The sequence below is a fragment of the Pseudophryne corroboree genome, chromosome 8 (genome assembly GCF_028390025.1).
Source record: "Pseudophryne corroboree isolate aPseCor3 chromosome 8, aPseCor3.hap2, whole genome shotgun sequence".
NCBI classification, from domain to species: domain Eukaryota; kingdom Metazoa; phylum Chordata; class Amphibia; order Anura; family Myobatrachidae; genus Pseudophryne; species Pseudophryne corroboree.
In genome coordinates this window covers 207,685,310-207,698,953 of record NC_086451.1, presented here as the reverse complement: position 1 = coordinate 207,698,953, position 13,644 = coordinate 207,685,310, and the positions used below count along the sequence as shown (strand labels likewise).

The 13,644-nt window shown below is 45.9% G+C and overlaps 1 protein-coding gene across 2 annotated transcripts in view; it reads left to right on the top strand.

Moving 5' to 3' along the window:
- Window positions 1-5,209, top strand: part of LOC134948821 (G-protein coupled receptor 83-like) — a 186,629-nt gene extending 181,420 nt beyond the window's left edge. For both annotated transcript variants that reach the window (XM_063937067.1, XM_063937066.1), the window contains exon 4: window positions 3,747-5,209. In XM_063937067.1, the coding sequence (XP_063793137.1) occupies window positions 3,747-4,368 (622 nt within the window). In that variant the 3' untranslated portion in view covers window positions 4,369-5,209. The remainder of the gene's footprint in view (window positions 1-3,746) is intronic.
- Window positions 5,210-13,644: the final 8,435 nt, after the last annotated feature.

The following is a 13,644-nucleotide window of genomic DNA, read 5'->3' as shown; positions in this document are numbered from 1 at the left end:
ACTGAGTCCAATTAACTTCATTTTTAATGGATATTTAATGATCTTGTTAATTTGACACCCTGGAGTTACATAAATTGATAATTTGATGTGGTTTTAAAAAAAGGTGGGGCTTGCTATGCTATGAGTTTGGATATGCTGCTGCAGAACAGTATTTCAGCGAAGTTCCGATCCTTGTTGTGCCACAGTTTGTGTACCGTAGCACATTAAACTGCGAGGCTTCTGTAGAGGGGGAAACAGTTGGAGAACGTGTGGTGTGAAGTCCTTTTACATGTATCTTGTTGATGTGGTTTTCCCAGCGATTAAACAAATATTTGTCCTTGTAGGAAATACCTTGCTCATATCCATTCAACTGTACTTAAAGGGTTAATACTGTTAGAGTGTTGGGGAGAGTTATTGTAAAGTGTGTAAGATGCAGGAATATTTTGTTAATTTAAAAAGTGAAAAATAACATAAATTGCATCATTAAACTCATTCACCTCCTCTGTTTTTCAGAGCTGTATTTCTCATCTCCCAGAATTGAAGTAGTAAAAACATGCTTTATGACCACAGAGTACTTGTTGTCCATGGATATTTTGTGGGAGTTTAAACAAACGATAATCTCTGTAACTGTCTGCCATGAACCGAATGAAATTATTTTCATAGATTTTTTTTTATAGTGTATTGTTATAGTGCAAATTTTTATGCAACTCTGTACATTCATTTTTTTTCAGGAACAGTTTCCATGTTTGATAGGTATTGGGAGGCAAAATGTCATTGATAGACTGTGGTCCTCAATCAGATGTGGTTGCTGATGGGATTGCTGTTGCTATCTTTTGCCGTCCGCAATTGCAAGTGCTGTATATGCTAATATGCCTGGAAGCTAACCTGAGCATAGAGACACCCATTACTGCCTCTTAATTTCTGTCTGATGGCATACAATTGCTGAAACACTGGTACCATCGTTGCAGATAGAGTGAGATCACAACTGCTAATTTATGCATGCCCAGGAAATGCCATGTAAATGGCCAAGGCATGCCTGTATTTACCTGACCACCCCCTGTTAACACCCTCAAACACTGTCTACCTGTCACTAAATTTGTGACTAATCGCTTGTTGCGAGTGCTATCGTAATTCAATCACCGCATGTGTGATTTGTGGCTTAGACTCACTGGCAGATTTATAATGGATGCAGTAAATGCGGTGCCCACATTTCTCTGAGTCCAGGGGGGGCCACACCACTATGCTGCACCCATTTCTTGAATACTTACCCCTCTGGAATCCTGCGCTGACGGCAATCACCATAAAAATGGTGTGGTATCCATTTTCATAGCGTTTTGCGCATGTGCAGTAGAGAAATTGCTGGGAAAATGTTCGCCTCACCATTATCCCGGAGAGCTGCACATGCTGATTGGAGTCTGAGCCCCAGGAGCGGTTCTTGGCATGGGCAAGCAGTGCCTGCGCCCGGGGTGCTGCGGCCTGCGGGCACAGCTGCAGTCACCCCATAGGCACCCGCCACCTACCCGCATCCCGCTCCCCACTTGCAGTAGACACCGTAGGCAGTGTGGGCGCCTGCTGCAGCCGGCTCCATCGTCAGACACTAGAGGTCATAATTGACCTCTAGTGTCTGTGTGGCGCTGCTATGGGAGAGACGTCATGACGTCTCTCCCATAGAGAGGAGCGGGCGACCAGAGACTGAGCAGCAGAGGTTGGGAGCAGGAGTGGGGCTGGTAAGTATATTTTTTGTTTCTTTTTTGTGTTTGTAAGCAGCTACTAGGGGGCACAGCAATAGGAGGCACAACTACTGGGGGCACAGCTACAGGGGGCACAACTACTGGGGGCACAGTGACAGGAGGCACAACTACAGGGGGCACAACTACTGGGGGCACAGTGACAGGAGGCACAACTACAGGGGGCACAACTACTGGGGCAAATCTACTGGGGGCACAACTACTTGGGGCAAATCTACTGGGGGCACAGCTACATGGGGCACAGCTACTGGGCACACAACTACTGGGGCCACAACTACTGGGTCAAATTTATTTGGGGCATAGCTACATGGGGCAAATCTTCAGGGGGCAAATCTACTGGGGGCAAAGCTACAGAGGGCACAGCAACAGGGCACAACTACAGGGGGCACAACTACTTGGGCAAATCTACTGGGGCATAGCTACAGGGGGCACAGCTACTGGGGGCACAACTACTTGGGGCAAATCTATTGGGGGCACAGCTACAGGGGGCACGACACAGGGGCACATCTACTGTGGCAAATCTACTGGGGGCATAGCTACAGGGGGCAAATCTACACAGGGCACAGCTACAGGGGGCACAGCTACAGGGGGCACAACTACTGGGGGCACAGCTACTGGGGGTACAACTACTGAGGGCATAACTACAGGGGGCATAACTGTGGCCATGCCCCTCCCCTATGGAGCCACGCCCCTATTTCTGGATGTGCATCTTCGGCGCAAATTAACTGTTTTACCAGGGAGTGGAAACTTTCGCCCTGGGCGCCACAAAGTGTAGAACCGGCCCTGCTGAGCCCTCTAGTGCTCAGAATCTACAGCGCTGCCAGCAAAGAGGTGAGGTCTAGAAGGAGGAGGCTACATGTGGGCCTCCTCCTCTTAAAGCTCCCCTGCACAGATGCATGCGCAGCAAGAATACATTGACTAACTTGCATACTTCAGCCGCTTTGCGAATGCTTCTGAATGAGGCCCACTGTATTTAACCACTAAATAGCTCATGAATTGTTTCTAAATTTCAGATTGTAGCTACAGTATTTTCACTGATTCTGCATCTAGATACTGCCGGTAGGGAAATGGACCTTTAAATATTTTATTAAGAATTTCTTAGCTACAATAATAGATCCATTCAAAAATCCAAATTCCAAAAATGAGCATATGCTGAGTGACTCATACATAGGAGAAACATCTTTGGAGCTGATTCAGAGTCACATGGATGCCAGTCATAAATGCATTGTGTCTTCAGAAATAAATGTGGATCTTAGCCCATGTTAACAGAATTGGTGTGGTATGAGTTGCCGGTGGCCAGATCCCCGGCAGCCAGCATACCAGCGCCAGGATCCCGACCGCCGGTTTGCCAACAGCGGGGCGAGCACAAATAAGCCCCTTGCGGGCTCGCTGCACTCACGCTGCGGGCATGGTGCGCGCTATGCGTGCCACTCTAACTATTCTCCCTCCAGGGGGTTCGTGCACAGATAATGGACCACTAAGTCACCATCACCGTCACCCTGCGCAATACGCAGACTGACTCCCAGAACCGAATCCCGGAAGTCAGGCTACCGCTGGGGATCGCGGAGGACAGCTCTTATCGGAACAGTTGTCCTCCGCAATGCTAATCACATATGTATAAGTACATATGCGATTAGCATAGTGACATTGGGGGGCGATGGGCGGCGATGTATATTAAAACGGGATGCCCCCTAAATTACATACATAACTCATGTTTTCAAGTTGCCTCATTACCTGAAATTTCAGGAAGATGTATTAAACTTTTGAGAGAGAAAAAGTGTAGAAGTTGCTAACAGCAACCAATAAACTTCTAGCTATTATTAATATATCACAGTTTATAAAATGACCTGAGCTGACTGGCTGTTATGGGCAACTTCTCTGCTTTATCTGTGTTGAAGGATTGATACATCTCCCCTGTTATGCCATAGGCACACTATACTGCAAGTCTTCAATAAGTTGTCCATGTGAAAGTGACATTCCAACTTTGTCCTCTCTTCATCCAGTCTGTTTTTCTTTCAGGAACACTGTGCGGATGGTCTGTCTTCCAAGTTTCCCGTATCCTGCAGACCTTTTCTGGAAGTATATGGATTTGGCCACATTTGTACTTCTTTATGTACTTCCTCTGATTGTCATTTCAATTACATATACCATGGTCGCAAAGAAACTCTGGCTTCGGAATGCCATAGGTGACATTACCATGGAGCAATATTATGCTCACAGACGAAAGAAAAAGATGACCCTCAAGATGCTGATGCTGGTAGTTGTGGTCTTTGCTGTCTGTTGGTTCCCACTGAACTGTTATCTTGTCCTGATGTCCAGCAAAGTCATCAGCAGCAATAATGCCTTATACTTTGCTTTTCACTGGTTTGCCATGAGCAGCACCTGCTACAATCCATTTATATACTGCTGGCTGAATGAGAGCTTCCGCTCAGAGCTTAAAGCACTGCTATGTGTGTGCAGGAGGAGGAGCCCAGCTCAGAACCATGCTCTTCAGTCCATCTCACCACCCTCCAGGCATGCCTGGACTGAAAACTGTCCTTTTAAACAAGGTAACAGCTCCCAGACTGCTGCCTCTGCCACAAACATTAACTCTGGGAGGACTGATATCTCAAGTGTGGAGCCCATTGTGACAGTCAGCTGAAAACATTTTTGATGTGATGAGATAGCAAAGCAATTTTGTCATTTTCTGTCATCAAAGGGACCAGAAGAAGTAGGATTACATTGATTCCCTTTTCTTCTGGTTTCAAAAAGTAGTTTTTCAAGTGTTTATTATAAGAGACTCTTCTGAAGCACCTACAATATAAATATGTTATTGCTGTCTAAACTATTTTTAAAGGACTATTTAAATTGGTGTTTCCATACAAGTAATGTTCTAAACAATGAGTAAAATTTACTATGTATGTGACAAGTAAGAGAATATCAAATAGAGATGAGCGCCGGAAATTTTTCGGGTTTTGTGTTTTGGTTTTGGGTTCGGTTCCGCGGCCGTGTTTTGGGTGCGAACGCGTTTTGGCAAAACCTCACCGAATTTTTTTTGTCGGATTCGGGTGTGTTTTGGATTCGGGTGTTTTTTTAAAAAAACACTAAAAAACAGCTTAAATCATAGAATTTGGGGGTCATTTTGATCCCAAAGTATTATTAACCTCAAAAACCATAATTTACACTCATTTTCAGTCTATTCTGAATACCTCACACCTCACAATATTATTTTTAGTCCTAAAATTTGCACCTAGGTCGCTGGATGACTAAGCTGGGCGACCCTAGTGGCCGACACAAACACCGGGCCCATCTAGGAGTGGCACTGCAGTGTCACGCAGGATGGCCCTTCCAAAAAACCCTCCCCAAACAGCACATGATGCAAAGAAAAAAAGAGACGCAATGAGGTAGCTGTGTGAGTAAGATAAGCGACCCTAGTGGCCGACACAAACACCTGGCCCATCTAGGAGTGGCACTGCAGTGTCACGCAGGATGGCCCTTCCAAAAAACCCTCCCCAAACAGCACATGACGCAAAGAAAAAAAGAGGCGCAATGAGGTAGCTGTGTGAGTAAGATAAGCGACCCTAGTGGCCGACACAAACACCTGGCCCATCTAGGAGTGGCACTGCAGTGTCACGCAGGATGGCCCTTCCAAAAAACCCTCCCCAAACAGCACATGACGCAAAGAAAAAAAGAGGCGCAATGAGGTAGCTGTGTGAGTAAGATAAGCGACCCTAGTGGCCGACACAAACACCGGGCCCATCTAGGAGTGGCACTGCAGTGTCACGCAGGATGTCCCTTCCAAAAAACCCTCCCCAAACAGCACATGACGCAAAGAAAAAAAGAGGCGCAATGAGGTAGCTGTGTGAGTAAGATAAGCGACCCTAGTGGCCGACACAAACACCGGGCCCATCTAGGAGTGGCACTGCAGTGTCACGCAGGATGTCCCTTCCAAAAAACCCTCCCCAAACAGCACATGACGCAAAGAAAAAAAGAGGCGCAATGAGGTAGCTGTGTGAGTAAGATAAGCGACCCTAGTGGCCGACACAAACACCGGGCCCATCTAGGAGTGGCACTGCAGTGTCACGCAGGATGTCCCTTCCAAAAAACCCTCCCCAAACAGCACATGACGCAAAGAAAAAAAGAGGCGCAATGAGGTAGCTGTGTGAGTAAGATAAGCGACCCTAGTGGCCGACACAAACACCGGGCCCATCTAGGAGTGGCACTGCAGTGTCACGCAGGATGGCCCTTCCAAAAAACCCTCCCCAAACAGCACATGACGCAAAGAAAAATTAAAGAAAAAAGAGGTGCAAGATGGAATTGTCCTTGGGCCCTCCCACCCACCCTTATGTTGTATAAACAGGACATGCACACTTTAACCAACCCATCATTTCAGTGACAGGGTCTGCCACACGACTGTGACTGATATGACGGGTTGGTTTGGACCCCCACCAAAAAAGAAGCAATTAATCTCTCCTTGCACAAACTGGCTCTACAGAGGCAAGATGTCCACCTCATCATCATCCTCCGATATATCACCGTGTACATCCCCCTCCTCACAGATTATCAATTCGTCCCCACTGGAATCCACCATCTCAGCTCCCTGTGTACTTTGTGGAGGCAATTGCTGCTGGTCAATGTCTCCGCGGAGGAATTGATTATAATTCATTTTAATGAACATCATCTTCTCCACATTTTCTGGATGTAACCTCGTACGCCGATTGCTGACAAGGTGAGCGGCGGCACTAAACACTCTTTCGGAGTACACACTTGTGGGATTGCAACTTAGGTAGAATAAAGCCAGTTTGTGCAAGGGCCTCCAAATTGCCTCTTTTTCCTGCCAGTATAAGTACGGACTGTGTGACGTGCCTACTTGGATGCGGTCACTCATATAATCCTCCACCATTCTTTCAATGTTGAGAGAATCATATGCAGTGACAGTAGACGACATGTCCGTAATCGTTGTCAGGTCCTTCAGTCCGGACCAGATGTCAGCATCAGCAGTCGCTCCAGACTGCCCTGCATCACCGCCAGCGGGTGGGCTCGGAATTCTGAGCCTTTTCCTCGCACCCCCAGTTGCGGGAGAATGTGAAGGAGGAGATGTTGACAGGTCGCGTTCCGCTTGACTTGACAATTTTCTCACCAGCAGGTCTTTCAACCCCAGCAGACTTGTGTCTGCCGGAAAGAGAGATCCAAGGTAGGCTTTAAATCTAGGATCGAGCACGGTGGCCAAAATGTAGTGCTCTGATTTCAACAGATTGACCACCCGTGAATCCTTGTTAAGCGAATTAAGGGCTCCATCCACAAGTCCCACATGCCTAGCGGAATCGCTCCGTGTTAGCTCCTCCTTCAATGTCTCCAGCTTCTTCTGCAAAAGCCTGATGAGGGGAATGACCTGACTCAGGCTGGCAGTGTCTGAACTGACTTCACGTGTGGCAAGTTCAAAGGGCATCAGAACCTTGCACAACGTTGAAATCATTCTCCACTGCGCTTGAGACAGGTGCATTCCACCTCCTATATCGTGCTCAATTGTATAGGCTTGAATGGCCTTTTGCTGCTCCTCCAACCTCTGAAGCATATAGAGGGTTGAATTCCACCTCGTTACCACTTCTTGCTTCAGATGATGGCAGGGCAGGTTCAGTAGTTTTTGGTGGTGCTCCAGTCTTCTGTACGTGGTGCCTGTACGCCGAAAGTGTCCCGCAATTCTTCTGGCCACCGACAGCATCTCTTGCACGCCCCTGTCGTTTTTTAAAAAATTCTGCACCACCAAATTCAAGGTATGTGCAAAACATGGGACGTGCTGGAATTTGCCCATATTTAATGCACACACAATATTGCTGGCGTTGTCCGATGCCACAAATCCACAGGAGAGTCCAATTGGGGTAAGCCATTCCGCGATGATCTTCCTCAGTTGCCATAAGAGGTTTTCAGCTGTGTGCGTATTCTGGAAAGCGGTGATACAAAGCGTAGCCTGCCTAGGAAAGAGTTGGCGTTTGCGAGATGCTGCTACTGGTGCCGCCGCTGCTGTTCTTGCGGCGGGAGTCCATACATCTACCCAGTGGGCTGTCACAGTCATATAGTCCTGACCCTGCCCTGCTCCACTTGTCCACATGTCCGTGGTTAAGTGGACATTGGGTACAACTGCATTTTTTAGGACACTGGTGAGTCTTTTTCTGACGTCCGTGTACATTCTCGGTATCGCCTGCCTAGAGAAGTGGAACCTAGATGGTATTTGGTAACGGGGGCACACTGCCTCAATAAATTGTCTAGTTCCCTGTGAACTAACGGCGGATACCGGACGCACGTCTAACACCAACATAGTTGTCAAGGCCTCAGTTATCCGCTTTGCAGCAGGATGACTGCTGTGATATTTCATCTTCCTCGCAAAGGACTGTTGGACAGTCAATTGTTTACTGGAAGTAGTACAAGTGGGCTTACGACTTCCCCTCTGGGATGACCATCGACTCCCAGCAGCAACAACAGCAGCGCCAGCAGCAGTAGGCGTTACACGCAAGGATGCATCGGAGGAATCCCAGGCAGGAGAGGAATCGTCAGAATTGCCAGTGACATGGCCTGCAGGACTATTGGCATTCCTGGGGAAGGAGGAAATTGACACTGAGGGAGTTGGTGGGGTGGTTTGCGTGAGCTTGGTTACAAGAGGAAGGGATTTACTGGTCAGTGGACTGCTTCCGCTGTCACCCAAAGTTTTTGAACTTGTCACTGACTTATTATGAATGCGCTGCAGGTGACGTATAAGGGAGGATGTTCCGAGGTGGTTAACGTCCTTACCCCTACTTATTACAGCTTGACAAAGGCAACACACGGCTTGACACCTGTTGTCCGCATTTCTGTTGAAATACCTCCACACCGAAGAGCTGATTTTTTGGGTATTTTCACCAGGCATGTCAACGGCCATATTCCTCCCACGGACAACAGGTGTCTCCCCGGGTGCCTGACTTAAACAAACCACCTTACCATCAGAATCCTCCTGGTCAATTTCCTCCCCAGCGCCAGCAACACCCATATCCTCCTCATCCTGGTGTACTTCAACACTGACATCTTTAATCTGACTATCAGGAACTGGACTGCGGGTGCTCCTTCCAGCACTTGCAGGGGGCGTGCAAATGGTGGAAGGCGCATGCTCTTCACGTCCAGTGTTGGGAAGGTCAGGCATCGCAACCGACACAATTGGACTCTCCTTGTGGATTTGGGATTTCGAAGAACGCACAGTTCTTTGCGGTGCTACTGCTTTTGCCAGCTTGAGTCTTTTCATTTTTCTAGCGGGAGGCTGAGTGCTTCCATCCTCATGTGAAGCTGAACCACTAGCCATGAACATAGGCCAGGGCCTCAGCCGTTCCTTGCCACTCCGTGTGGTAAATGGCATATTGGCAAGTTTACGCTTCTCCTCCGACAATTTTATTTTAGGTTTTGGAGTCCTTTTTTTACTGATATTTGGTGTTTTGGATTTGACATGCTCTGTACTATGACATTGGGCATCGGCCTTGGCAGACGACGTTGCTGGCATTTCATCGTCTTGGCCATGACTAGTGGCAGCAGCTTCAGCACGAGGTGGAAGTGGATCTTGATCTTTCCCTAATTTTGGAACCTCAACATTTTTGTTCTCCATATTTTAATAGGCACAACTAAAAGGCACCTCAGGTAAACAATGGAGATGGATGGATACTAGTATACTTATGGATGGACTGCCGAGTGCCGACACAGAGGTAGCTACAGCCATGGACTACCGTACTGTGTCTGCTGCTAATATAGACTGGATGATAATGAGATGTAGTATATATAAAGAAGAAAGAAAAAATATAACCACGGGTAGGTGGTATACAATTATGGATGGACTGCCGAGTGCCGACACAGAGGTAGCTACAGCCGTGGACTACCGTACTGTGTCTGCTGCTAATATAGACTGGATGATAATGAGATGTAGTATATATAAAGAAGAAAGAAAAAAAATAACCATGGGTAGGTACTAGGTGGTATACAATTATGGATGGACTGCCGAGTGCCGTCACAGAGGTAGCTACAGCCGTGGACTACCGTACTGTGTCTGCTGCTAATATAGACTGGATGATAATGAGATGTAGTATATATAAAGAAGAAAGAAAAAAAATAACCACGGGTAGGTACTAGGTGGTATACAATTATGGATGGACTGCCGAGTGCCGACACAGAGGTAGCTACAGCCGTGGACTAACGTACTGTGTCTGCTGCTAATATAGACTGGATGATAATGAGATGTAGTATATATAAAGAAGAAAGAAAAAAAAAACACGGGTAGGTACTAGGTGGTATACAATTATGGATGGACTGCCGAGTGCCGACACAGAGGTAGCTACAGCCGTGGACTACCGTACTGTGTCTGCTGCTAATATAGACTGGATGATAATGAGATGTAGTATATATAAAGAAGAAAGAAAAAAAAACCACGTGTAGGTACTAGGTGGTATACAATTATGGATGGACTGCCGAGTGCCGACACAGAGGTAGCTACAGCCGTGGACTACCGTACTGTGTCTGCTGCTAATATAGACTGGATGATAATGAGATGTAGTATATATAAAGAAGAAAAAAAATAACCACGGGTAGGTACTAGGTGGTATACAATTATGAATGGACTGCCGAGTGCCGACACAGAGGTAGCTACAGCCGTGGACTAACATACTGTGTCTGCTGCTAATATAGACTGGATGATAATGAGATGTAGTATATATAAAGAAGAAAGAAAAAAAAACCACGGGTAGGTACTAGGTGGTATACAATTATGGATGGACTGCCGAGTGCCGACACAGAGGTAGCTACAGCCGTGGACTACCGTACTGTGTCTGCTGCTAATATAGACTGGATGATAATGAGATGTAGTATATATAAAGAAGAAAGAAAAAAAAACCACGGGTAGGTACTAGGTGGTATACAATTATGGATGGACTGCCGAGTGCCGACACAGAGGTAGCTACAGCCGTGGACTAACGTACTGTGTCTGCTGCTAATATAGACTGGATGATAATGAGATGTAGTATATATAAAGAAGAAAGAAAAAAAAAAACCACGGGTAGGTACTAGGTGGTATACAATTATGGATGGACTGCCGAGTGCCGACACAGAGGTAGCTACAGCCGTGGACTACCGTACTGTGTCTGCTGCTAATATAGACTGGATGATAATGAGATGTAGTATATATAAAGAAGAAAGAAAAAAAATAACCACGGGTAGGTACTAGGTGGTATACAATTATGGATGGACTGCCGAGTGCCGACACAGAGGTAGCTACAGCCGTGGACTAACGTACTGTGTCTGCTGCTAATATAGAGTCTAGACTGGATGATAAATTATTGATGAGATGAAATCAATATAATATCACTAGTACTGCAGCCGGACAGGTACTATATATATTTATTATGTAATGACTGATGACGGACCTGCTGGACACTGTCAGGTCAGCAGCACAGCACCGCAGACTGCCAGTCTGCTACAGTAAGCTACTATAGTAGTATGTAATAGTATAAAGAATGAAAAAAAAACACGGGTAGGTGGTATACAATATTATATATATATATATTATATACAATTTTATATATATATATATATATATATATATATATATATATATATATATTAAACTGGTGGTGATTGATTATTAAACTGGTGGTCAGGTCACGTTGCAACTTGCAGCTAGTACTCCGAGGCCTAAGCAGACAATCACAAAATAAAAAATATATTATTATACTGGTGGTCAGTGTGGTCACACAATGGCAGTGTGGCACTGACTCTTGCAGCAAAAATGTGCTGTGCACTGTACGTTATATGTACTCCTGAGTCCTGCTCTCAGACTCTAACTGCTCCCCACTGTCAGTGTCTCCCCCACAAGTCAGATAATTAATACAATACACTGCAGTCACACTATCTAATCTTCTTATCTATATCACTTCAGCAAGTAGTATATATAGTAGTATAGTAGTACTCCTCCTAAGTAATAATGCTCCCCAAAATTACTACTAGTACTGTGTCTCTCTAGTCTCTCTCTACTGTGTCTCTCTCTCTACTGTGTCTCTCTCTCTCTTCTCTAAACGGAGAGGACGCCAGCCACGTCCTCTCCCTATCAATCTCAATGCACGAGTGAAAATGGCGGCGACGCGCGGCTCCTTATATAGAATCCGAGTCTCGCGATAGAATACGAGCCTCGCGAGAATCCGACAGCGGGATGATGACGTTCGGGCGCGCTCGGGTTAACCGAGCAAGGCGGGAAGATCCGAGTCGCTCGGACCCGTGAAAAAAAATATGAAGTTCGGGCGGGTTCGGATTCCGAGGAACCGAACCCGCTCATCTCTAATATCAAATACTGGAAATTTCTTAAATTGCATAAAAATAGTGGACAAATCGATGATAAACAGTATGTTCTTACTGTATCTGCTTTGAGATATTAGTGAATGGATAAGAAGTGAATAAGATTGGGGGGTTAAACACATCTTCACTACTTAGTGGTCCATTATCTGTACACGGATCAGACCACAGGGTCTCATCCTGAATTAATATTTGGAACTATGATATTTCCACATACATCACACACTGTCTCTGCTTTATTAATCCACATGGACTACAAACAGGAGCATGGGAAGTGGAAAACCTGCAATGCTGTACTGCTAACAGGACACTTCCCAGCTCTATACTGACAGCAGATTCATGGTGCTTTCACTTTTTTTCATATCAAGAGCAGAGTGTACTGCACAGTCACCTACTTGCTCACTGCCTAAGGCACACTAATGAGCAGTAGGAACGGTACTGATCTGCACAAACCTTGAAATCTATCAACCACTCTATTACACAGGGTTAATTACTAACCCACAGAATTTGACAGTTCTAACTAGAGTCAATGTTTTCTTCTCATATAGTTTTTCATGTATATTTGTATTCAGAGACATGTATTTAAATGCACACTGACATTTTTTATTACCAGCTACAGTACATGGATACTTTAACATGTGCATGGTTACTATGTAACAAACCAGTGCCAGACTGAATACAGTTGTCAATATTGCACCACAAATACATGTTAAACTTACATGCTAAGCACAATTACATAGGTTTTATGGCCCTCATTCAGTATGGATCACAGGCAGCTTTGCAAATGTGATCCATAGTAATGCAAATGCAGTAGGAGGTGTCTTCCTCCCACATTGTTTGTTGGCAGATTGTAAGGCATATGTGTACCAATTTTTGAGTACATTGCTCCAGCAATTCCGGAGTTATGCTGTCTCCTGATATACTCTGTGCTGCTGCCTGCCCCCCTAGGGGTGCTAGGGATTTCAAATTGTTTTAGTTGCGTCCGCCATGTTTTAATACGCTTTTAGCACCCTTAGGGGTGAGGCAGCAGCACTGAAAATTTCAGCAGACAGCATAGCTCTGGAATGCCTGCAATAATTTACACCAAACTTGGTACACATCTGACTTACACTCTGGAAAAAAACACTTTGCGGGTCAGACACCCCGAGCACCCCTAGGGGTGGGACAGCAGCACAGAGTATGTCAGCAGACAGCAAAACTGTGGAAGGCCTGGAGCAATTTACACCAAACTTGGTACACATCTGACTTAAAATCTTGTAACAAACTCTGTGTGGGTTAAACACTCCTATCACCCCTAGGGGTGGGACAGCAGCACAGAGTGTTTCAGGATACAGCAAAACTATGGAAGGCCTGGAGCAATTTACACCAAACTTGGTACACATCTCACTTACAATCTGGGAACAAACTCTGTGGTGGTTAGAAAACCCTAGCACCCCTAGGGATGGGACAGCGGCACAGAGTATTTAAGGAGACAGCATAACTCCCAAATGGCTAGACCAATTTACAACAAACTGGGTACACATATGACTTACACTCGGGAAACAAACAATGTGGGGGTCAGACACCCCTAGCACCCCTAGGGGTGGGA